We start from the raw sequence: 27,274 nt of genomic DNA on the forward strand, positions 1-27,274 counted from the left end.
GTCAAGGACCCCTAAACTGACACAAATGAAACCTCCCATTTTAAAGATTTTTGCTTTTAGATGTTTAATTACAGAAAGTGTATGAAACCCAAACAGGGACACATTCTGTCACTGTGTTACTTATGGATGGAATTATAGTGAAACCCCCTCAAGGACACCTGGGGGTCCTCGAACCCCACTTTGAGAACTACTGCATTAACATGACACTTTAAATCAACGTTTGATAGGAATAAAAATTGTTTTAGCAGCACATACTTTATTTGATTGACTTTGAAAGAGTGAATCTGACACCTCACATTCAATTTTCTGCATTTAAAACCTAATTTTAGTAACTATATGAAATCCTAAAGACACATCGCCCTAAGAAATATTGACAGATTCATCCAGGAAACAATTTCAGACCAGTTGTATCAAAGAAATAAAACAGTAATGACTCTAAACTATAGATTCAGATCATTTATCATCACTGATGAACCTGACAGAGAAGATTATATAGTTCTTAAACAGTACGTTGCCTTAAAAAATCATTACAGTGTCTGCTAGTTTTCCCCTCAAGCTGTGCGCGCTCCCGCGAGGTGCACGCAAAACTGTGTGTTACACCTGCAGGTTGGACGTCGTCCCTCGGCGTGGCGGTGTTGACTCACCTGACAGGTGAGGGAGAAGGACGAAACTGCCTGGGGACGAAACACAAGTGAACCTGTTGACTCGCCTGTTTCTACCACGTGACCCGGTTTATATACCGAGTACCAGTCTGAGTTGATCCCGGACCAGGAAGTGACAGATTATGAAAATTAAACATAACAGGATGTTGTTTAAGGGAACTAGTTAGTTTAGTTAAAAACACATTGTTGACTCAGAAAGAAGTAAATTATAATATTTAATGTCCACCAGTGTAAAGTCACATGCTCTGCTTAAATTTTACGTTTCCGTTTGTTTTTACCTTTCAAAATAATAGTCTTATCAAAGAACAGGGTTTGTTTCCAGCTTCAAGTTTCAAAATAAACCCCTGCATTGTTTCTCAACCTTCTTTTTCTTTCCCAGTTTTAATACTTTTGTTGTTGTTCTGTTTTGTTTCACAAAAGAAAAAGTAAATAAACAAACAAACAAACAAACAAAAAATGTGTGCAGAATGATTTTTGAAAAAATTATTTTCATCTATAATCATCAGGCAACCACTTAGATTAATCTCAAGGTTTTCTCTAAATCAAATCAAACAACGTAGCTGTTTAAAGGACCAGTGTGCAGAATTTAGTGGCATCTAGTGGTGAGGTTGCAGACTCCAACCAATTGAATACCGCTCGCCTTCCCCTTCCAAGCATGTAGAAGAACCTACGTTGGCCATGAAACTTGCGAAAAACACGATAAGCCCTCTCTAGAGTGTTTGGTTTGTCCGTTCTGGGCTACTGTAGAAACATGGTGGTGCAACATGGCAGCTTCTGTGGAAGAGGACCTGCTCCCTATGCAGATATAAAGGACTCATTCTAAGGTAGAGAAAACACAATGATTCTTATTTTCAAGTGATTATATATTAATTAAAACATACTTATGAATATTATATTCCATTTCTGACAAGTCCGTTCTGCTAGATGCCACTAAATTCTACACACTGGTCCTTCAAGTGAGAATCTGTAGCCAGGATTTAGATGATTAGACAATAATTGTATTGAAAGAAAAGTATACAAATTTTTAAAAAAGTATTTGCTGGTTGTAACTTGTCGACGTGAGAGAGATTTATTTGCTCCAAATCGCTTGAAGTTTTCTGTTTGTTTGTTTGTTTTGTTTTTTTGTTTTTCTTTGTTATAGGCTATACGACAAAAGATAAAGTAAATGGAAAGATTAAAATATCTTTGTGTTTTGGACTGTTGGATTAACAAAACAAGAAATTTGAAGACTGAAATGGACAATTTTCACTATTTAATTACATCTCATTGACTAATTGATTAATCGACACAATAATTGGTAGATTAATTGATGATAAAAATAAGTTATAAATAAATTAGTTGTGACTTAATTTAAATGTTCTAATTATTTGATTCAGCATATTTTATTTATACATATTTATAACTCTGACTTAATTATATTTTCTGTTAAATTTAGAGCCTAAAACTTTCTCCAAGCTGCCAGAAATACAAATCTTGTGGTTTCTAATTATTAATTTTTTGGCCAGAAAGTAGTTACAATTAAAGATATTTAGCCTAAAAATACAAGAATCAGCCTATAAGAAACCCATCATTGGTTCATTTTTTAAATTGTAGTCTGTAATTCCCCTTAAAACCCCCAACTTCTCAGAGGAAAAACAATCCACTATACAGTAGCCACTGTACAGCCATTACAAGATACAATAGAACTGCTCTAATGCAAAAACTAGGAACTGACTTGATAAAATGTCACCAACATTATCTGTAGTTTCCCTCCAGCAGAAAGGAGAAATACAAAAATAAGGCCTCAATCTCAAAACTTCTCAAACATCTTGTGGTTTTTTGCTGCCTTGAAAATATTCAACTACCTCCTGCTGCAGGTGTCTGTACGCCCTCTAGCAGCAGAGAGGAGGATGTTTTTTGTCCCACAAAGAAATAAAATGGTCCAATACAAGGAAAATGGTAAACCAGAGCAGGAGCAGCCACTGGGTGGAGACAAATGCTGACTGGTTTATATCCAGGAGGAGCTTTTGTACTGGTGGTGTGATATTTTGGGGAGAGCAGGGGAGGGCCTTTTACATTTTTCTCCTCCTGGATTTATATTTTCTTTCATTCTACATCCTTCCCCATATGAAATGAATGCCTAAAAATGACATTTATTAAATTAACAAAATAGTTACAGAGTATATTTTGACTAATGGATTTAATTTGTTAATCACTGCAGCTCTAATTGAGAGCAGCAAGATAGAAAATACATTTTTCAGGTCTTCAGAGGCTGCTCCTGTGTGTTTTGTTGTGGAACAATTTCTACCTTTGTTGTTCTTATTTGTCCATGATGATTTCATGTAAATCCCAGCAAAGCTTTGCACAACTCAGACCTGAGCAGGTCTAATCAGGCACAAAACTGACAAACACCTGTAAGGATATGTAATCTATAATAATACATTATATTTAATAAGTTGATTGTATATTTTGTATATTTTGAATAAAAAGAACAATATTTCCCTCTGAAATGCAGTAGAGTAAAAGTATAAAGTAGCATAAACTGGATATACTCAAGTGTAATATTTTACTTACTTACTTTCTGCCACGGTCAGTTGAAATACGTAGATCCAGATGATATGGAGTAAACTTGAGTAAACTTTTGGGGCCCCTTGAGGTCTGGAGTTGGTAGTCTAGCCTTTTAAAAGCCTTCAGTTTAATATGTGAGTTCAGGCACACAGAACATCAATACAAAGTCAAGAGGTTGTGACATGTAGCACAACGAGCTAGCGATGCATGCGATGGTGTCTGCTTTACAAAGAACTACTCTCCGGAGACTGAAAACGTGATTTTTTTGTTATTAGTCTTTGGAGCCTTTTCAAACAAACTACTGTGACTGTAATCTTCTTGGTGAAGAAACAAGTCACCTAGTGCAGCGTTGTGGCTCATTGACGGATTTGGATACAGACACAATACTTGTAAGTAGGATCAGTTCATTGTTGGTTTGGTTCTGCACAAGATTTGTTGACAGTCAGAAAAACATAACAAAAGGCCAGCCAAATCCTTTAAGACTGAATAACTTCCACATTCACACAGTCTGCATTCATCTGTCAACTGTGATGAACCCAAACATCTCTGCTTTCACTGTCACTGTATCCTCGTCTGTCTGTCTCACACTGCTGTAACGGCAGCGGCGGCGACCGAGAACACAACACATAAATCAGCTGCTGGATTCATCCGTGGCCACAAAGGTGGTCGCCTATAGCACCAAACGAGGGAGGGGGTGCTGTGTTTTTTTCTTACCAACAGGTGTGCTTTGATGGTGGTTTGATTTTCCAAAAGCCTTGCTGTTCAGTCAGTTGTCACTCGACAGCCACCAAACCTCATGTACTACCTCAGGCCACCAAACGCCATTATACAGTGTCCTGACCCCCACTTTGCCTTCTTGTCTGGAGGACTGGGAGGACTTCCTCTTCATATCTGAAGTTCTTGGACTAGAGGTTGAACTTTTTTGGGGACTCCGATCTAAATCTTTTGGGGCTTCAATCTAAAATCTCACCCTGGGCATCAACATAAGTCAGGGCCGGCCATGATAACAACCATTTTAAAATGTACTATTGTAGCACAAAATTTAAGTCAGATACGTAATTTTTCAATCCCTAATTCTCTCATTAGAAAGTTGAACTATTCTGTGAAAAGAGAGATGCAGAACTAAACTTCTAAGTCAAGGAGAAGGTCCAAGGAAAGTATTCATGACCCTGATGATATATAAGCTTCAGCCCCCCTCTTCACCCTTCTAATCTTTGTACTGTCCCTTACTTTCAGGGTTTGAAATTATAGTGTATATAGTGGATTTTTGTCACTTCATCTTTTGTGACATACTTCCTTTTATAAGTTATCGCAGGAATGTGAACAGATCTGTTGTGCAAAGGAATCTAAAAACGACACTGTCAAAACTATAAAAACTGTAAAACCTACTCTGATTTATACCTACAATTAACAATTATTTCCATTACCTATTAATCTGCAGATTACTGTCTCGATTACTCTGTTAACTGGTGAGGCTATAAAATGTCAGAAAATTGTGAAAAACGCCCATCACAGTCTTCAAATGTCTTGTTTTCGTCCAATTAACAGCCCTGAACCCAAAGATATTCAGATAAAAATGATATAAAACAAAAAAAAAGCAGGGATTGACTTTGCAGCAGCCACTCTATCAGCATCTGCTTATGAATGATTTCATTTTACTTATGAGAGCATTTCAGACAGATTGAACAGGTTAATAAATGAAAGAAAAAAAACTATTAAAAATAACGAATGTCTCATTTTATTTCCCTAAAGAAAAGTTACCTCACGACATTTTTCACACCAGAAAACAAACGACACACACCCGACCACACCGTGCACGCTTCGATCAACAAACAGGGTTTAAAGAAGAGACCGAGTGAGACTGAGTAGTCAGAGATCATTTGATCCCCATTTTTAATCCAATAGTTTTACTTATTATCAAATCTGAATCAGCACACATCAGCAACAATCTGTATTTTAGCTGAAATAGCTGTAACACACTGCCATTTGTCACGTTGACAAAAAGTTGGTGCAATGAAATCAGATGTTTCTAAAGTGTTTATTTTTGGCAAGCACCATTCGAAATAGAGCAAATTTGTCATGTGCTTATGTTTATGTGATGAAGAATAAAATTATATACCCATGCAAAATTCCCTGTGAAATGTACATACGTATCTTTATTGCAGAAAGGTTAAGTGTCACTGAAATCTTGTTGATTTCTTTTTTCTTTTTTTTTTTTCCTTTTTTTTTCTCTTTTATTTTAACTTATTGTTCTGTTGTTGTCACCTCTGTGTTTCTCTCATGTTTGTTTGTTTCAGTTTTCGGTCTATTTCCCAGCATTGGTTAGCTTGTAGAAATTTTTTTTTTTTAAAGATCATTATACATAGTTTGTCTTGGAAATGCTTGGCATGTATGGAGTTACATGATTTCCTCTAAAATCATACATCCGTACAAAAAATCAAAGTGAGTAAAAAACAGAACCAAAAAAAAAAAGAAAAAAGAAAGAGATACAAATCAAACCGAGAGGATCAAATCAAAGAGAAATGTCTCTGTGCATCCTGATATTGAACTGGAAAAAACGTCTCATCGTCTTGGTTTAGGTTATAAAGCCTGTTTACACCCCCTCCCCTCCCCATCCAACCCCAACCTCCCCCCTTCTCCCCCTCACAATTCATGTTTGATGTCTTTTAATGCTTTTTCGTCCTTATTTTCATCAGTTCTTTAATTATTGAAAAGGAGCATCTGGCTTCCTTTTGTTGTACGAAACAAGAGGAAAAATCCTCTAGTGTGTGTGCTGTCTGTTGATGCTCCGGGCATCACTCAGCTCCTCGCAGGGCTCTTGTTGCCAACATGAGTCTTTAGTTTTTTTTTTTAATTTCAGGTCCGTTAAGTCCCTCCACTCATTTACATCTGGACAAAAAAAAAAGGTTTTTTCCTCCCATCGCGCACGCCGACTCCTCGACTCATACGGTGGTGACCCTCATCACCACCTCCCGGTTGGCGGCGGCGCTGATCCGCGGGTCGTTGGGCCGCAGTTGACTCAGGATGTGCAAGATGGTGTATCCACAGTGGTGGTTCAGAATAGTTCTTAGCCTCCTGCTCTGTCGCCCGGCGCTGCTGCTGGCTAGGCCGTGGGGGTTCCCGCGAGAGCCGCGAGCTCCCGCCTTGCTGCTCGAACTCACCGGGTCGCCCAAGTCCTTTGATTTCTCGTAGTTCAGTACTTTCCACTGCTGATTGACAGCCTGCCATCGTTTGAAGATTCGATACACCGATGATCCCTCGTGGATGATGAGGCCTGGGCGGAAAGAAGAAGAAGAAGCAGGGTGAAGGGCAGTGCATGAAATCCAATGAATTCCCACTGCTTTACATCAAATATTACGCTAAAAAAAAAAAAAAAAAAGTAGGGGCCTGCGAGCTGCAATCTGCATCGTAGGTAGGAACTTTCCATCTCGCCTGTGGATGAGAATAGACAGTTGGCAATAATCACAGTGCAGATATCTGATGCCATCTGTTCTCAGTGTTGTCTTACACAGGCAACTCAATATCACACAAGAACAGTCGACCAGGTTGCTCCTAGAAAAACAGTCTCTTGTACTCTGCGACATCATCAGAATTTGCTTGGCTTTTAGTTTAGTTGTCATCTCCTACCTATGCACCATCTGCCTATTTAGTTTGCTTTTTCTGTGTAATTTTGCATGACCTTAACCATCAACAGAATGTGAGCTGAATATTAGTTTGTCATGCATAATGCAGCCTATTAATATTTTTTTGTTGTTGCAGAGTACATCCTGTTTTTCTTTGCTGTCCCTGTTGTTGCATAATGCATCCGTCTGTGCTCTGTCACCTAAGTCTTCTAACTTTATATTTTCATGCGCTACTCCTTCACAGTTCTATCTATTACCGCTGCTCGTAAACATATTATCTTTGCACATTTCGGCGTTTGTTTCGCGCTGTCTTCGTCCGCTCTGTCTTTTACCTATGCAGACGATATCCATGAAGCCGTACATGCCGTAGCAGATTTGGAAGAGCAGGTCCTGACGTTGCCACTTGGCCGACGGGCTGAGGGAGGACCAGATGAGCCAGGAGATGCTGGCGATGAGGAACAGGGAACCCAGAATAATGGCCGCTATCTGCACCTTCTCTATCACCGTCAGAGAGATGGCCTGCCACTGGAGAGGAGAGAAAACATCTACGTCAGTGGTGGGAGAAAAAACTCAAATACTTTACTTAAGTACAAGTATGAGTATAAATGGTATAAATGGAGTGTTATTCTGTTTTATGTGTTTTTATCAGGTTTCCATTTATGCTGTATCCTCTTACATGTACTTTGATGCTGTGTTTGTTCTTTTAACCTGCCGAGGGGCTGCAGATGATTAATTATTGTTAATTAATGTGTTTTCTCTATAAATAAACAAGTAAATAAATAAAACAAGTAAAAGTTCAGCATTCATAATGATAAACAAAACTATTATCAGTAAAAATGTGCTCAAAGTACTGAAGTAAAAGTGCTTGTTCTGAAGATATTTGATCCTGTGTGACTGATATATGATTATAAATTAGATTTTTTTAATATTTGATCGTTAACACAGATGCATCAGTGTGTAAGCAGCATGTTACTGTTATAGCTGGTCGAGGTGGAGCTAGTTTGAACTACTTTAAAGTCAGTTTTGGTATTTTAATCCAGCGGTTCTCAACTTAAGCGTCACAAGAGAAATCTGAAGGGACGTGATATGATTAATGGGTTTTATCATTTTGTCGTCCTGTTTTTCCAGACTGTAACTTTGCTGTCTTGTTCTATTCCTTCCTCTGTTGCTCTTCTGAGGTTTCTTACATTTTTTCCCTGTTAAAGGTGTTTTTTTTAGAGAGGTTTTCTTTATCTGAATCGAGGGTCTAAGAGCAGAGGATGTGGTATGTTGTACAGATTGTAAAGCCCCCTTGAGGCAAATTTGTGGTTTGTGATATTTGGTATATAAATAAAAAAATGAATTGACTTAATGGGAGATAAAAGAAGAAAAAACAAAGCTCTGCTTCACAAATGTGTACAAATGTTTTGGACTTTTCTCTAATCTTTTCCTTTTTTTGTAAAGTATTGGATAATTTTACCTCTTTAGGCCTCAAACAGTTATTTAAATGAAACCATGTGAGAAGTTTAAACACCTGAAACGCCCCAAAACACCGCTTTTGTCGTCCAGGATCATGAGGGTACCACATGTTTAATCTTTGATAATATATTTTAAAAGCTTATCATGATGATTTTTTAAATGGAAAATCTTAAGATGAGAAGTATAGTGACTGTAGCGGAGTAAAAAGTGCATTATTTCTGTCTGAAATGTGCAAATATCTCAAAATTGTACTTAAGTACAGTTACTTTCAACCGCTGGTCTACATTATAACTAACAAATCCACATATATGAGTAGAATTACATTAAATAACAATACAATATCCCATATACGAGACAAATCTATCAACACATCAACAACACTGATACACAGACCCTAACAAATGTCAAACACAACACACAGACAGCCTCCTCTCAATAGGTTTTAGATCTATTGGCCGCCTCTGAGAAGGAGGGCAGAAGGACGGTGACGCAGAGGGAAAATGTGTCAGCACAATATGGCAAACAGTCTTCACACCACAGCGACGGCCCGAGATTTGTTCTAGCGAAGAGCGCCAGGTCTGCTGCCTGAGCGCAGACTGCGGCAGCGTTTTTCCATGTTGTATATGTTATGAAATGTCTCCCCCACCCCCCCCCCCCCCACCCCCTCCCTCCATGTGATAAGATCTCCCTGCTTGAATCGCTCATGAATTTTAAAGAGTGACCCCCCATCAGAGCGTGACAGCGCCCCTGCATGTTGAGAAGTTTACATATTCACACTCTATCGCCATCTTGTTGACTCGATTGTTTATCAGAGAGCGTGTTTTGTAAAAAAAAAGCGATCGATGAGGAGACTTCTGCACACCGCTGAGCCAAAACCGAGCTGAGTTGAGCTGAGCTGAGCCATGCTGTGCTCTGCTGGCCTTGTTTGTGAGTTGAATCCCATGTGCGCTGTGAGTCAGATTCATCTGGATGGGCACAGTATCAGTGCTGCAGCTTTTTAGTTCAAATTCTGCAAGAGTGATGATCCAAGAGGGGAGTGTGGAGCCTTGTTTTCCAAAAGAGTTTCTCTTTTTTTTTTTTTTTTTTTGCTAAAATCTGCAACCCCACAGACTAGAGGGTGTTTATGTATGTGTGTGTTTTTTTTATGAAGACAAATTTGAGTTTTAGACCTTAGGAGTGAGGACATTTTTGGAAAGTGAGGACATTATGGTCAGTCCTCTCTTTGGGACACACATTGAAATGACTGTTTGAGGATTAAGATTTGGTTTTAAGGTTAGAATAAGGTTCAGGTTCAGTTTAGAGAAGGTGTTGAGCTCAGGCATTTAGCTGTGACGGTCAAAGTTAGCGTAAGGGTCATGTTAAGCTGCAACGATTGGTTCATTAATCAATTAGTTGGTCAACAGAACTATTTTGATAATAGATTAATCATTTTATTTTTGTATTTTCTAATTCAATCTACTCATATATGAATATTTTCTGGTTTATTTAGTCCTCTATGATAATAAACTAACTAACTAACTAACTAGCTTTGGGTTGTGGACAAAAGAAACATTTTAGGACGTCATCTTGCACTTTGGGAAACATTTACTGTGAAGACATTTCCACCATTTTCTGACATTGTAAAGCCCAAATGACTAATCAATTAATCGAGAAAATAATCAACAGATTCACTAATGATGAAAATAATTGTTAGTTGCAGCCCTAAGGGAATGGGCTGAGGCTAACGACTATTTTCATTATGGATGAATAAATGCATGAATGAATGCATTATGTCAATGAGGGTCCTCACAAGTATAGAAGTGCAAACATGTAAATGTGTGTTCCAAGTATTACTCATGTTTAGGGGACATAAATCTGTTTATTCACATTGTCACATTGTGGGGACAAAAAGCAACGTAAACGTCCCTCATGACGTAAATCAGTAAATTTCAGGATGAAGACTTGGATTGAGGTGAAGGGTTAGGGTAACGGTTAGGATAAGTCTCGAGGAAATTCATGTAAGTCAACGTCCTCTGAAGTGACGGAAGCACGAATGTGTGTGTGTGTGTGTGTGTGTGTGTGTGTGTGTGTGTGTGTGTGTGATGTTACCTGCAGAGGGTTTTTGGTGCTGATGGCCAGGACCTGGTACTTGAAGTAGCAGAGCTCACAGCTCCAGGAGCCCCTCTCGCTGATCCAGCGGATGAGGCAGGGCTGATGGGTGCAGCGCACGGAGCCGTCACAGCGGCAGGGGCTCAACAGCTCCCCCTGTAGGACAAGACCAGGAAACACAGCAACGTTAATTAAAACGTATTTATATTTATGCATCTGGCCTGATCTCTACTAGGGAAATAAAACATCCCTCCCCGAAGGGTATTAAACTGGTACAACTCCACTTAAAGAATAGAAACATTTTGGGAAATAGGCTGATTGGCTTTCTGGTGAAGAGTTAGATGAGAAGATCGATACAACCCTCCTATTGGAAAGCGGTATTGATTTTCTCACCTCACTCTTTGCCAGAAGGGGAATGAGCCTATTTTGCTAAATGTTGAACTGTTCCTTTAATACATGAATAACTAAAAGAGCAGATTTAAACATTTAATATCTCAACAGAACATTATTTTTCACAATGTGCGCCACCAACACACACAGTTAAAGTGAAATATGGCAAAAGAACCAAATATTCCAGCCACTTATTTTACACATAAGGAATTTGGTTTTACATGTAAAGGGATTTAAACAAGTGTCTTTAATTGTTACAGCTCAGTTAATTGTGGAGGAACCAACAATGAAGTGTGAGCAGAACTGATCATATTAGTAACATTGCAAACCGTAAACAGGAAACATGTTTCTTCTCATTACACTAATTAGTGCAACAAGTGGCAACGTGTGATACTGAGCTTGCATCATATTGAGATCTGACTCTATATGACACATTTTATTTTCACTGCTCTCGTTATTATGTGGAATAAAGGAGCGAGTGTGATCTTTGTGAAAGATAAATAATCAATCACTAATAAGATCTGCACAGAGGCGTCGTGCAAATTGAGGTTTTGCGTTAACAGCGGCGTGAGGTATGAATCAACCAGTGGTTTTCAATCCTGGTCCAGGAGCAACCCTGCCCTGCATGTTTGAGATGTTTCCCTCCTCCAACACACCTGATTCAAATGATCAGCTGGTCATCAAACTCTGCAGAAGCCTGATAACGAGCCGTTCACTTGAATCAAAGGAAACATCTTAAACACGCAGGACATCTGTTAAACAGGAAATGCATTTGTAAAACTACTTAGAGCTTCAGAATCTAAAGTAACTTTAACCCACAACTAATTAACATATTAGCTTGTTGTCCTTTGCTATTATTAGCAGCTAAGGTATTATTTTTGTCCAAACAAACAAGCAGCACTGAAACACTTCCTATACAACAGGGGATGGACATAATGGGATTTATTAAATATTGCCAGTAAAACTACATGTTTGTGAGTTTTCTTTACTTAAATAATCAACAGTGCTGTGAGCTAACCAGCTAATTGAGTTTAAAGCCTTTCCTCTAACATTTTCTTGTCAAATATTGCTGCTAAATGCAATATACTGTTAATAAAGTGTCATTTAATTATAATTCTAGATAGGAGGAGAGATAGAGTTACTGATAGGGGGGCGGTTTGATCATAATCATAGAAGAAAAAGCAGTAACTAGTGTGAACATTAATATATGAGTTGTGAAACTACATGTTATGCATTAACTATACGATCCACATAAATTATGTTTCTCAAAAATGACTCTCATGGGAAACTATTACAAAAATACGAATGTCGTCTTCTGAATAAAGGAAATGCATCTTTACGACCCGCGCACACATGAAACACATCTCAGTGATGTATTGTAACTATTTCAATCTGTTTAGAGCTCACAAGGGTAAGAATGAGGAGAAAAAAATCAACATCAAAATACCCTCGCCTGCCTTAATAATTCCCATCCAGTCCCTAAGAGACAAGCTAATGTGGCTTTTGGACTCTGTCTCTTCAGCTCCACGTCAGCACCTGAAGCCTGCTGGCTCGTTCGCCACATTCAGGCTGTCACCATCAATCAAAGTCAAACATCCATTTTGTCAGAAGGCTTAAAATTTGACGGCACATTTTGCATCAGGGCCTCATTTCACTGAATGAAAAGCAAAAAAAAAAAAAAAAAAAAGCCTCTGCAGTGTCAAACCTGTGCATCGAAAATGAATGAAACGCTTTTAAAATAACAGCGTCGGGGGTAAAAAAAAAATATCAGTATGAATCATTAGTAGATCAATGAATGGTCACAGCTTGACGCGGGGCCCAGTTGGCGAAGGGGCATGTTAGCACTCTGCAACACCAGCGGGGGAGCGAGGCGGCTTCAAGGGCAGCCAGGTGAAGGAGAGAAGAGCTGCTGCTGCTGCTGCTGAAGCCTGAGTGAACTCAGCCAACCTCTCAAACAAACTACAACTCTCAGCTAACATAAACACATCTCAGAGACATCAAAGATACATATTGACTGCGTTTAGGTGGTAGAGTTCACTTCAGAGCTGTTAAGGATCAGCCTGGCAAGTTTCTATATTTTCTTATTGGCATCGAATCTCATGTGCAGAGCCAAACAAACAATGAACTCATCCTACTTACAAGTATTGTGTGTGTGTATCCAAAACCAATATATCTTATTCCTCTGTGCTGTAGACCTCTGTTGTTGTTGTCCAAAAAACGATTAAAAACACATCAGTGAGTCACACCGCTGCACCGGGTGACGTATTCCTTCATTATGAAGATTGCGATGACGTTAGTTTGTTTGGAAATGGCTCTGAAGAAATAAACAAATCACATTTTCAGTCTCTGGAGAGCAGTTCTGTGTAAGAAAGGCGCCACTGAGCATGTGCGGGACCACAGCTCCATTTATAGAGCTTTGCTAGCTTGTTGTGCTGCATATCACAACCTCTAATATACAATGTAGCACAAAATATATCAGTTCATTGTTGGTTTGGCTCCGCATATGAGATTTGTTGACGACAAGAAAAACACAGAAGCCGTCAACCTGATCCTTTGAATTCAAAGGATGTGACTTTGAAAAGCATAAACTGTTTGCAAAAGTCAAATTAAAAGAATATTTTGACATTTTGCATTTAAATATGACACAAGAGAAGGAGATGGTTAGTGTAGCAGAAAGACTGACTCAAATAAATGACTTAAAACGTTTAATCCAAAATAGTTGACGAATAACATTCTGTCTATTGAGTGTTAGTGGACTTTTAATTGGACTAATTAATCAGTGAAGAAGATTGAGAAGAGTTTACTTGGGACTCTAAGAACTAAAGATGTACAACTGTCATTTAATCAAGAAGTAATCAATACAGTCTATGAATTATCAGTAAATATTGAAAAATGCCAGTTATAAGTTCAAGTAGATGAATTCAAACGTCTTGTTTTGTTCAACCAAGAGTCCAAAACCCAAAGATATGCAGTTTCCTGTCATATATAACAAGAAAAGCAGCAAATTCATTACATTTTTGCCATTTTTGGTTGAAAAATGACTAAAACTTGACTAAAATAAGTTTCTGTTGGTTGACTAATTGCCTCGTTGTTTTAACGCTTAAGTGTTTATCAATCTTCTTGTCTGACTCTCAGCAAGAAAACGAATAAGCATAAAATGTCTAAAACTAAACCAAAACTATTCCTTTAAGTACTTTTTTTCTTTGTGGTGACTAAAAATATGGTGGAAATCACCTTCACAGTAATAAAAACAGCAGATTAAAATCAGCTGATATGTGTTTGCTCTGTTTTGTGTGCAGATTTCCAAACGAACTGACATCAGCGCTGAGCTAAATCATCAGTTTACAAATGGTGACTCATAAAATGCTTCAGAATATGTTTCACCTGCCAGAGATTTACCTGTTTAATCAACACGGGGTTTATGCACCAGAGAACTACTTCGCCGACACAAATATGCTTCATATTTTTTCTGTCCGTCCGCACTCTGTCTTTCCCCCCCATCTGGCTCGTTTGACCTTCCCTCTTATAATAAAATACTTCAAGTGTCCCCACCGCATAAAAGATGCGGTTCGGAGGATGAGCCACATGCCACTCATAAACTTTAAAACAAGTTGCCTGCTGACATTATAAAGATAAGACGGAGAAGGTCAGAAGTATATGAGGAACTAAATAAAAACAATATGAAAGCAAACATTTCTAAAATGTCAAGCTGTCGTTGAAGTGTCTGTGTGTATAACGAGGAAACATATTCAGACTGGGATGAGAATGTTAATGTCACAAACAACTAAAACAAAATAAAAACAGAGAGCTTTAAAATCTCTGAATATGATTTTAAAACAACCAACAGAAGCTGTTTAAGCAGGAAATGCAAAACGTGTGACGACCGACAATTCAGACCAGTGAAATAGATCAAATTTAGATGTAAATGAAGCTGCTTTTAACTTCTATTCTGCTCACATCTGGAACAAACTACCTGAAGATCTCAGACTAGAGACGACGCTGAATACCTTTAAATCTAAATTAAACACGCATCTGTTTGCTGTGACTTTTAATTACATCTTAAAGCTCTATTGTTCTTTTGCATTATGTAAATGTGCTACACAAATTAACTTGCCTAAATATTTGTGTTTAGGGAGGAAAATAAACACACATATATGATTACAGATTGGTGTGAGGTTGAGTTTTAGTACATTTTTTTGTCACAATAATCAATAAACTACAAGTCACAACAAGCCTGAACACCACATGCTCCACTTACACCAAAGATTCAGGCTGTGAAAACTAGTTAGTAAGCGAGTAGAGAAGTCCAGTTGGTTGTTATTGTAACCATGACAACGAGGGTCTCCCAACCTTAAGGAAGTAGCGGCCTAATTTTAAACCCAAACCACAATGTTTCCTTAATCTTAAAGCGCATATATTAATAATATTTTTTATTATAACAATGTATGAAATGACACTGTGTGATATCAGACGCCTCCCTCATGGTGATGAACATACAGATTTGATTTACAATTCAATAAAACTCCTTATTTATCTTGTACTGGCCCTTTATGCAGCCCCTCAGTTCAGCCTCTGTCTGAAACAGGCTGTTTTAGCGTCTGTCTCTTTAAGGCCCCCCTCCCGATGTGCCCACTCTGTTCTGATTGGTTAACCCCCAGAAGCTGCCTCTTGGCGACTCGGGAGGCAAAACAAATTCTTCTTTCTCTTGTCTTTTACTCGAAATGGAAAGTTCTCAAATATATTCTTACATGTTCAAGTGGACAACGTGAACAACCTTAACAGACGGCCGTTTGTGAGCACGTCCAAACAATACGATGTCATCACGAGGAGGAAGTAGAGGTAACACTTCAAACGACTTTTTTACTTTCAGGGAGCATTTTTACATACGTTAACTTCAAGTTTTGGAGCTTTGACCATGTTTAACACAGACATCTGACATCATAACAGTATAAAAATAACATAAAATCATAAGAACATTACATCCACTTTAACAAAATATGTATTTTAACCCAAACTATGATCTAAACCTAGTAAAAACTTAACCTGAACCTTAACCACAGCGTTGTCATATCATAAAACATATTTATTTTTCAACTGTGATTTGAACAGTTTTGGAAAGCAAAGGCAAATGTTGTCAAATGCTGAAATTCATGGACAAACAACGTTTCCTGACATTTAAATTGAGAAGACTCGAAAATAAGTTTGGTAACCACTGATTTAGATAATCTCTCTCATCCACAGCTAGAATGAAGAGGAGCCTTTTCTGGAGCTGCTCCTTAGATGATAAAAGGAGACCATATTTTAGACACCCAACGAGCAGGGACTTTCTCTGAATATAGCTGTGAAATAAAATGTATTAATATGTAAAAACTTGTGCTTTTTGCATTCATGAATTAAATGCCAACAGAGCAATTCTTCAAAGTATCTCCTGAGTTCATCCAAAAGTTCAAGATTCAAACTCTGCAGGAGCGTCGTTTGATGTTCTCGAGTATCAATCATCCTGCTCAAGATCACAGGACTGACATGAGTGAATTTAGTTTTGGGAAACCAAAGTGAAGGTGTGAAAGATGCTTTTGATGTACGGAAGTTGAATAATGACAAAAAAAATACGATTGCTTTTGGGTGAAAACTGTGTATCTCCAAAACAGAAAACCTCTGAAAAATCAGCCTTGTTGTTCAGCTTCATGCAGTCTGTTGAAGATGCTCTACAAACCAGGTACAATTCAAAGCATTTAAATGAATAAGAATCAGATGTACGAGGTTATCACACGACACTGATATGACACAGATAACAATATTAAAGATGAGCTGCTAAGGGTTTTTAATAAGCTAAAGTTAATAATGCTTTTATAGCTGGAGATGTGATAACCCTGCAGGGCAAATAAGAAGACATGAAATCCTCGATCAAATTCAAATTTATCAAACTCAGTTGCATTTAACTAAATGAAAATGGAAGTAAAACATGTTTTTGGCGAAATGCTTCTTTTTCCATTTGCACATTCTCTCGTTTGAGAGTAACAGGCTGAGATATAAAAGGTCACATCTGGACGAGCAGGATGTCCTCATGCTCAGATAAAACTAGAAAATGAATTGATAAACTGTGTTTGAGCAAACAATGAAGTGAACTGTAAATTTAACCTACTTCCAGATTTGAGGTTTTTCCTATTGTCAGTAAATCCCATGAAAAGACCAAAACTAACAATGTGTTAGATCATCTCTCAACACTTTCTGACTTCTCTACCCCAAGCCCACTGCTTCCTACTAAATCTTTAACAAACAGCTCACAAATATATCGTTTCAGTTTTAGAAAATGCTGAATAACTTCTTCAAACAGCTGGGCACTGTGGTTTTCAGTGGACATTAATCAAACAGGAGGAGATAGTGCATTTGTTAGGGACTATTTTCAGCTGCGGATGTATACACATTTGGTTCTAGTGAGTATTTCTGGCAGCAATGTGGGACTGAGTCAAAGTAAATACAATGTCCATGTTCATCATAATGAAGGAACACATCACACAGTGCAACAGTGACTCATTGATGTGTTTTAACAGTTTCTGGCAAAGAGGAATGACACAACATCTACATTAAGCCGACAAGCAAAAACGACAAGCGTCCACACCAGGTGTTTCAGCACATTTCTGAAAATACCTCTGTCCACATTAAAACGCCAAAACAGGTCATTTCTCCTCCTACTGGGCATGAACGGAGGAGAGATGAGCAAGTCAGCAACAGAGAACCAACGAAGAAGAAACAGTATACTGTTACCGTTTCCGCTGCAGCTTCCTGACATTTTTACAACAGTTTTAGCGAGAGAAAGGTGGCAGAGAGCTACGATTAACTGCAAACAGGCTATAAAAGTTCTTCTTTCTTCTTCCTCCTCTTCCAATGAAATGCTGCGCTACTGTCATCTGATTTGTCACCGATATTACGACGTTTCTACAAAGCTCTGTTTTCCCCGTACACACTAAAACGCCAAGCCGGCGTTTTCGGATTCACACGCCGTGGAGGCTGTTTTGGAAAAGCTGCGTTTTTGGGAGAGAAAAACACTGTTTTAGCCTGGATGGAGGGCCTAAATGGAGAGAAAAAGATGCATTTGTGAACTTGGCCGGCTTAGTGTGGACATTTTCCAAGATATATCAGGTTTTTGATACAGAGACGACACTTGCTACTCGGTAGGATCGATTCATCGTTGGTTCTGGTCTTTTCATGGGTTTGTTAATAAGAAAAATATAGTAAATCACCAGGATCATCCTTTAAAGACTAACAAACATAAAAGCTGTCCTTCTCTACACACACACACACACACAAAAACACACACTTCCCTGCTTGAATGAACTGGCATGAGTTTGTCCCTTAAGGCCACTTCACAGCACATGAAGGTGTTAATTTGGTGTGTCACTAGTATGACTAAAGTAAAAAAAAAAAAAGAGGTCTTCCTCCTCAACTGTAACCTTTAGACAAACAGTTTTTGGCGTGGAAGTTCCCCCGTGAGCTGAGCAGACTGTGTGTCCCTGTGGAAACACGCTGTTGGGCACTACATGCGAAAAGGGCAGGCAGGGGTGATCAACCTCACCACCACCACCACCACCTCTCCGCACCCCAGCATGTTTTCGTGTATGTACTCTAAAAGTTAACACGTCCCTTCCCCTCCAGCAGGCTCTGGCACCGCTTCTGTGAATCCATTTATGTAGAATCAGCTACTGTACCATCACGCCACACACCGACACCTTTGACAGACAGCTAATAAGGATTCATACTCGGTGCGGCCCACAGAGCGAGGTGATTATATCTGTAGGTAATTGGCCCGCTGACAGCGACATGATCCTTACCCCTGTTGTGACCTGCTTGAATAATGAAATAACAATAAAATGGCAAACGTGAGCTCCCCTCCCAACCCTGCACCGGAGGAGGTATAAGACACTTTCACCTTGCACAATAAGAAAAACAAACAATAAGAGCGAGAAGCTGATGTAGTAGCGTAGTCTTCGGGTTTTCCCTCCACGCTTTGTTTGCTTTCTCTTTGTCTGTGACTAAAAGAGGCAGCTCAGAGCCATGTTGCACGATGAGTCACCTTGCCGGAGAGCCCAAAGCCCAAAACCTTTTATTAAAGGAAGATGTTTGAGTGGGCAACCTGGGTTTGATCCCTGTCTGTAACATCATACGCCTTGTATCCAAAACAAGCTTGAACTAATCTTTACTCGGTCCTGTGGCTCTCTCAGTTTACTATCTCTTACAATAGAAACTCTAAGGCAGATGTCATAAATTAGCACATGGGCTGTAATAACACTATACGCCTATCTTAGGGAAGTGACTAAATGGTAATATCCATCTGTGCTCCTACAGGATTTACAGTGTTTCTAATTATCTCAGGCTTCAGGTCTACCTGCTGAGCCAGGCGGCGCAGGTTTCAGCACATCTGGTGAGACCGGCATTTGGCCACAGACCAAAGAGATGCACTACTTATTGTTTTTGTTTGGGCTCTCGGAAGAAAAAAAAAAAAAAAAGAGCACCGCAAAGGGAAAAAGGAGCAGAAAATAGAAAGGCGAAAGGATGACAAATTCATTTAACTTGTCACGTATCATCACAGCTAACACCATTTTTCTGGCCAGGAACAGTGATCATCACACGATCAATAGTTGATCATCCTGTTCTGTGACACATGTGGAAAATTTAGGGGGTGGAGGTGGGGGTGGGGGTGGGGGGGTTACTCTATTTGTCATTCAGCAGACCTAATTGGCTAACTTTCTTTGTTGCTATGCTGGTCCGGATACCAGATGTTTGGGAACTGCTGCCTCCCAACAACTCATCAGCTTAGATATGAAAACTGTGTTATTCAGATAACCAGATCACCAATAAACCATCTTTTCAGAATAAAAGACAATACCTCTACATGATTGTTGGAATCCTAGGCCTCAACCTAGATTGTGTTTTTTCTTTTCAAAGGAGGTAGGTGAGGGGAAGGTGGGTGGGAGAGAGAGAGAGAGAGAGAGAGAGAGAGAGAGAGAGAGAGAGAGAGAGAGAGGGGGGGGGGGGGGGGGAAGGAGATGTAGGACAGGATGGTTGTAGTAGCTCCTCTGAATCAGAGACCCTTTGTGATTTGCTGTATAACAAAAAATCAAAATGGCAGATTTAGATGAAAGAACCAAGTGTGATTGTTAAAAAATAAATAAAAAATAAAAAAAACTTCCTCAAACCCTGCTGATGTGAAATGGTTCTCCACAGCAACCACAAAGGCTCCGTGCAGCACCATTTCTATCAGCACAAACACTGTCTGCGTCCACAGGACGTGGCATCAGCATTAAGGAGCCATTCTCTCTCTCTCTCTCTCTCTCTCTCTCTCTCTCTCTCTCTCTCTCTCTCTCTCTCTCTCTCTCTCTCTCTGCTGCATGTCTATACCTGCTCGGGGCCTTGGAAACAGATCCGGCACTGGGGGGTCCGCAGGCTGCTGGCGGTGCTGGCCAGAGAAACGGCGTCCAGGCCCACTTGCAGCTTTGGTTCCTTGTCCTCAAACGCCAAGCTCCGGGGCCGCGGGTCGCTGCCGTAGTACTCCTCCTCGTCATCCCGGGAATGGCAGTCGACGAAAGGCGGCCAACCGCAGCCGCCCATCCCCAGACCTCGCATGGTGGTGGACCGTCTATCTGTGTCTGAGCCGGACTGTCTCGAATCGGATCGCATAAACACCAGGACTTTCAGTTCATTAAAAAACATGCGGATCCGATACTTGAACATGTTTGGCTACATAAAGACTGAAATGAATAAATGTGTAAAAGTGTTTTTGTCTTTTCCTCTCTCCCTCTATTATAATTATTATAATTCATACACCAGATATGTTCATTTTTATTGTATTTTTTTTCTGTAATACCACAACTATTAATTGGAAATCCAGAGAAATAAAGGCTCTCGCCCCACTGATGGCATGTGTGTCTAAGCCAATGCGGATGAAAGATTTTCCCCTTCAGCTGGCCGACACACTCTTTCAATATTCATTACTCAAACAACTCAGCAAATGCTGTCTATAGATACATCTTCCACCGCACCCTTAGAAAACATTACAACTTGGACAGTTTCTTGATTTCCACGGTCCATTTTTCCTCGAGGCTGCTCTAAAAGACACCCTTTTTTTTCAGACGCACACTGGGCTTGCAGCAAAAAATAGCCTACATGTTTTGCTACCCAAAGCAGAAGACTGCGAGAGAGTGGACGAGTGGAAGAGAGAGCAACACAGAGCCAGGAAACAGAAGATGGGATGTAAAATACAACGACATGCCATCCATACAGTCACATCTGGGACTCTTGTCAAGAATCATAATCCAAAAACAAAAGCAAGGGAAAGGGTGCGGAAGATGAAATGGAAGTTGATTTTGACGTGATTATAATAATATATCTGTTTTTTTTTTATTGTCCCTCTCAATGTAGCATCCCAAGCGTCAGATCATGGTCCATTTTCTCTCTCTCTCTCTCTCTCTCTCTCTCCCTCTCTTCCTATTTCATCTCCTTTTTGTAAAGCCTCTGGTTGATCCGCGAAGAATCCGTGCCATTCACCCCGACAATCCACGTCGAGATCAAAAACACAATCCGTGTCATTTGCATTTTTTCTTCTTCCTTCAGTAGCCTAGCTGGAAATATGGCAACACAAAAACACCCGAAAGCCCCATGTTTCCCATCCTCGCGTCGATGTCCATCAGCATTTCATCGCGAGCCAAAATACGGTAGAAAGAAAGAGAGAGGCAGAATAATAAAGGCACCCTGCGATTTTTTCTAATTGGAGAGAAAGATGGGGAAGACGCATGAAGATGTCTTCGCATCCGAGAGCAATTACACAGCAGTAATGGCATTGATTATTGGATCAGATAGATGGTGGTGATGATACTGCTGGCGCTGATTTTCCTCCTCGAAATGGTCGGCTTGGAGATTGAACCAGCAGCTACTTCCGGAATGGGGAGAAAAAAAAACCCGGACTGTCATCCTGTAAACAAGTCGCTATTTTTCTTTAGTCATCCATCCGTCTCCGATGGGTGAAGCACCCTCTCCCAGTACTCCCAGCAGCTGGGCAGGAAAGGAGCTCCGGCTGCTTTATTATTGACCAGGCGCCGCTGTCCAGGGTGCTGATCTCCATCTGCTGACGTGTGCGCTGCGGCCACATGCACTGGGTGCCCGCGAAGTACGAACCGGACCTGAGCCTCTCTCTCTAAAAGACCTTTTCCACTACAGGAACTCTCCTATACTCTGACTGAACTTTGTACCCTCTGAACCGGGTTCTGCTTTTGTTTCCTCTGAACTGCAACTTCAGAAAAGACATGAAAATAGAGAAAATACAAGCAGTGAAGGAAACATCTTCACCAGTTTGACAACACATGTAAAGCAATCAGAAAAGCTCTGAAAATGCAGAGAACACAAGCAAATACAGAAAAGTATCACAAGTACAGGAAACACAAACAAATTCAGAAAACACAACCAAATACAGAAAAGCGCTGCAAATACGGAAACCCCAATCGATCAATCACAGCTGTGACAGGTTCTCCATCTCCCACCTTATGATCCTGATCTTGAAGAGGGACTCTGTGTTAAAATCTACTTTTAAGACACATGTTTTCTTTAGTTTATGTTTAGCTCATTTATTGTAAAGTTGTGTTTAATTAAAGGATATTTTCTAATTGTCAACAAATCTTGTGCAGAGCCAAACCCACAATGAATCGATCCTAGTATTGTATTGTAAGTTGGAAGCTTGTTGTGCACCAAATCACAACCTCTTGACTTTGTTCTGAAATTCTTTGACTAAATAACAATATAGTACAAAGTCAAGACGTTGTGTATGTAGCACAACAAGCTAGCGATCCTGGGCATGTGCTGTGGCGTCTGTCATAAACAGAACTACTCTCTGGAGACTGAAAACGTGATTGCTGTTATAAGTCTTTGGAGCTGTTTCTAAACAAACTACAGTGACTATAATCCATGTGGCTCATTGACATGTTTTTAATAGTTTCTGGGCAAGATTGGAGGTCAATGGAGGATACACACACAATACTTGTGAGTAGATCAGTTCATTGTTGGTTTGGCTCTGCACGTGAGATTTGTTGACAATCGAGAAAAATATATCAGCCATATCCTTTAAATAGCAGAAAACCCAGGACAACCTAGTGCAAACCTAAGAGTACTATAAGGTTGGAACTAACCATCTATCTCATTATCAATAGATCTGACAATTGTCTTCTTTAATTATCAGCTGATTGGTCAGTGTTTAATACGTTAGAAAACAGTAAAAAATGTAGATCACTATTCCCTGAAGCCTAAGTTAACATATTCAGATGGTTTGTTTTGTCTTTCTGTCAAAAACACAAAGATGTTGAGTTTACTACAATGGAAAACTGGGAAAACCAGCAAATACTCACCTCTGAGAAGCTGCTACCAGTTAGTTTCATGCACTTTTGCTTAAAAAATTAATCAGTTATCAAAATTGTTGCCGATTAATTTTCTATCAATGAATTGATCGGCTAATCATCTCATGTCTAGAGTATATAATGGGGGTCAACAGGGGCCCCAAAAACAAACTTCACCCTGAGGCCCTATAGGAGGTTAGTCCAGCCACGGTGAGAGCAGGTATGAATTCTGGACTCCATGAAACAACATTTCTCTGCTTATTTTCAGGTTACGTTGAAGTTGTGAATGGCTGAATGAGAGGCAAAAACTGTACAGTGATTTGTCCGTTAAAGTAGAGAGGCGCTATATAAGTGTAGTTCATTTACCGTTAATGCATCACTATTAGTAATCAATCACATATAGGAGTAATTTGTCTGCATAACCTCTGATACTTTAAATACACTTTGCTAAATATACTTGTGTACTCTTTAGTATGATATTGATGCATGATTTTACTTGTAATGGAGTATTCTTACATTGTTTTATTGCTACTTTTACAGAAAGAAAAGATTTGAATACTTCTTCCACCAGAATGATACTCTGGTATCAGCGGAAATCTTGAGTCGACTCGTCTTCAGGCTATCACTCGAGCCACTAATGCTGAGACTGATACTATTTCTGTAATACTCACACAGAAAGTTCAGCGTGCGCTCCGCCAGCTTGCATGGCGTCAGGTGTTGAAGCTGTAAACAGCAGAGGAGGAAAAATGTCTCAGTGCCGTTTATCAGGATGTCAAGACAAGGCAATTAGGAAAACATCAGGGACGCAGGTGCAGAGGTCACTTTAATCTGCAGTTTACAGAGAAGAAGAAGCCTCTCTCTCTTTCTCTCTTTAACACTCTGCATTCTCCTCTATAGCAACACTTCTAACTAAATCCCCTGTCACATTGATCCAAGATTGATTTTTCACACTCTGCTTGTTACAGATATAGATTTATTTTATGCATAAAACTAAATTTGAGATGCAACGCCATACCTGGGCTATCATGCCATCGTTCCCAGATAGATAGATAGATAGATAGATAGACTTTTCAAGGCTAAAACACATACTATTACATTGATATTAGTACACACTACAGGAATAAACAGTTCTACAAATGTACATACAGTGTAATGTAAAGTAATGTATGATCACATGTATGTGTGGGAGGGTTATTTTATGATGATGCTGAGTGGGAGGAGGGTTGGTGGTAATAAATGCTAAGATGAGATGATTGAGATGATCATTGTCTCATATGCTTATCTTGTATTTTCATAGATTTATAAGATGATAATTGATGATAATTTTTATGTCTGCTCATCAGGACTCACATTTACAGTTAATGTGGTGAAAACCTGATTTGCTCACCTCATTTTCCCCCCTTTTCTCTTCATTTTCTTCCTTCCTTTTCTCTTCTTTTCGAGTCAACTTCTTCATATTTCTCCTCATCTACCGTGCCGGTTCCCAAATTTTGTGACTTATGTTGAGGCAATGTCTACTTGTGACCCCTCATCACAGACCGCATGTGTCTCCCAGTGACGACCTGTTCAACCAAACTCCTTTTTATTTGAATAACTTTCAAAGGTAAAATTCTCCAAGAAAAAAAAGCAAATATTTCAAGTCAAGTCAAGTCAATTGTCGTTTATATGGCCCAATATCACAAATTACAAATTTGCCTCAGGGGGTTTTACAATCTGTTGCAGCATACAACACCCTCTACCCTTAAGGAAAAAAACTCCCTTTAACAGGGAAAAAATGGAAGAAAACTCAGGAGGAGCAACAGAGGACGGATCCCTCTTCCAGGACAGACAGACGATAGATGTTGTGTTTACAGAATAGAACAAGAAAACAAAATTACAGTTTGGAAAAACAGGACAACAAAATTATGAATCTGATCTGGAACATGTCGAGCTTCAGGCTATATTTGAGGAAAATCTAAAAGAAAAAAAAGCATAATTTGATGTGAAAGAAATATATTTTTTTCTACAGAACAGTCTCACGTCAACGTCCATTTAGTAGCTGTTCTGCAGCTTTCAATCAATCATCATTCATCACATGATCTTCCTCAACAGATGGAGCTGGCCTGTTGTCACGGCTCAAACTTTGGAGTCGACATGGACGAGAAGACATTTAAACATTTGCAAATCCATGACAACGGGGCAACTCCATCTGCTGAGGAAGCTCATGTGATACAACCAAAAGCTCCAGAACAACAGCTTTTGAGTGGACCTTGTTTGTTCTGTTTCCAAGGTAAAGAACGAAATATGAACCTCAATGTTTTATCTGCTTTCCTCTTCTATTGATCACTTTACCGACCTCTACAATGTGTCTTGTGACCCATTGTAGGGTCCCGACCCCCAGTTTGGGAACCTTCCTCCAACATGTAACATACGTGATCATTTGTATAAATTGCATGTTGTTATAAACCAAGAAATAGAGACATATTTTACTGTAATTTCAGACTAATGAATAAAAACCTGAATAGAAACTTCCGTATAAGTGGCCACATGCATCTTGTCTTATTACTGTATTAATATTGCACAAGTTCCTCAGGTTTCTGCATTAATAAAGTGTAACACCATTATATAAAAAGAATTTGGTGATTGACCATTAATGAACTCAGATGAAGGTTGAGTTATGAAAGATTTAAGTGCTTTTTTAAAAACATGAATACCTCTTAAGAACGCTCTGAATAAATCCTCACATCACCTGTGCCGCCTTTTCTCATCTGACGACTGACAACACGCATCCCTGCTCTGTTTCATTATTGATAGGCAATATTGACCTGTTTGTCTCCCTTCGCTGATGAGAATGATTTGCCTTCTTGCTTGTCCTCGCGGAGCTGTGAGAAGAATCTAGATCCCAGATACAGACCCATTAAAACCACCACACGGGTTCATCTTCAGCGCTCCTGTTCCCAGTGTCAGAGGAAACTCCCACTATTGATGTTGGATGCAGCTGTTGTAAAAAAAAACAACCAATATACACATTTCCTGTCTCCATATGGGAACTGATGATCAGCACACATGGAAACAATCAGTGAAATAATCATATTATCTTCAGATTAACATACATCTTTGCTCAAAATGAGGATTGTGGATTTTGTCGCCCATCATTTCCATTGTAAGTGGATTATGATTTGATCTTCTAATGGCCAGTTTGAACAGAAGGAAAAATTACAGCAAAAGCAAAAAAATGAGGGAAAGTAAATATGATTACAGAGGAATATGTATGTTCAAAAAAGCAATTAGTGAAGACAAATGCAAAACTTCATTGTATCACAACAAAGGGAGTTAATCTAAGGAACAACTGTAGCGAATAAATGAAAACATGTAGAACATTAAGTAAGTTTAAACTAATTTTTAAAAACAACATATTGAACAGATATAGAATGGACGAGCAAAGAGATGGACTGGATTAATATGATTTAGTACAGTGTGTCTTTTTGACTTGTGTTATTGTTTCTATGCAAGTTATATTTATTCTCTCGTGTTGTTTTGAATGCTTTTTTGGCTTTGATTTGATCAATTGAGTATAAAAGAAGAGGGGGGTAGGACTAAAGTTCTTTACTTCATCCTTCACCTTTTTTGAACATTGAAAGGTTATTATTTGTGTTGCTTACTGAAAGTTTGCTGTTATTTTTGTTTTTTTATTTTGTTTCGCTGCCTATACATTTCATTTTGCTATTTTAACATGTTTGAAATAAAAATAATCTAATCTAAAAGAACCTATTTCAATGTTAATTTGGGGACCTGACAATTGTTTTACAACAGACTTGAAAAATTGTGAAGCTATCCTTTAAATATGCAGGACTTTTATTTGTAATTTAGTATTTCTTGAGTGGAATATTGGTACTTTTACTTAAATAAAATATCTAATATTCCTCCACTGAAAAAAGGCTCTATTATTAGGCTCTATTGATTTGAATGCCTTATCATGCCCCATGCTGAAAAGCTATACATAATTAGTTCTGCTTAAAGGACAAGCCCTTGTAAAACCCATTCACCACAGTGCTGTGATATAATGGACCAAATGTTTTAAGATCCTGTCTTCACGCGCTCGCAGAGCCCATGCTATATCTGTAAGAGGACAGATGGTCATCCCTGTTGG

The 27,274-nt window shown here is 39.1% G+C and overlaps 1 protein-coding gene across 1 annotated transcript; it reads right to left on the reverse strand.

Moving 5' to 3' along the window:
• Nucleotides 1–5,856: 5,856 nt before the first annotated feature.
• march9 (membrane-associated ring finger (C3HC4) 9) lies at nt 5,857–22,414 on the reverse strand. The gene is made up of 4 exons (XM_044350654.1): nt 20,165–22,414; nt 10,379–10,534; nt 7,165–7,357; nt 5,857–6,483 (listed from the first exon to the last, which is right to left on the reverse strand). Exons 1-4 carry the CDS (start codon nt 20,495–20,497, stop codon nt 6,152–6,154), a joined length of 1,014 nt encoding a protein of 337 aa, XP_044206589.1. The 5' UTR covers nt 20,498–22,414; the 3' UTR covers nt 5,857–6,151.
• Nucleotides 22,415–27,274: the final 4,860 nt, after the last annotated feature.

This window comes from Thunnus albacares, chromosome 5 (genome assembly GCF_914725855.1).
Source record: "Thunnus albacares chromosome 5, fThuAlb1.1, whole genome shotgun sequence".
NCBI classification, from domain to species: domain Eukaryota; kingdom Metazoa; phylum Chordata; class Actinopteri; order Scombriformes; family Scombridae; genus Thunnus; species Thunnus albacares.

What these genes read in the sequence shown, in the direction of transcription:
- march9 (XM_044350654.1), bottom strand. Translation starts at nt 20,497, where the DNA reads ATGTTCAAGTATCGGATCCGCATGTTTTTTAATGAACTGAAAGTCCTG. An exon ending in GCACCAAAAACCCTCTGCAG is followed by an intron (nt 7,358 to 10,378) that starts GTAACATCACAC and finishes TCTCCTCTCCAG; the next exon opens with TGGCAGGCCATCTCTCTGAC. An exon ending in CATGGATATCGTCTGCATAG is followed by an intron (nt 6,484 to 7,164) that starts GTAAAAGACAGA and finishes CTTTCCGCCCAG; the next exon opens with GCCTCATCATCCACGAGGGA.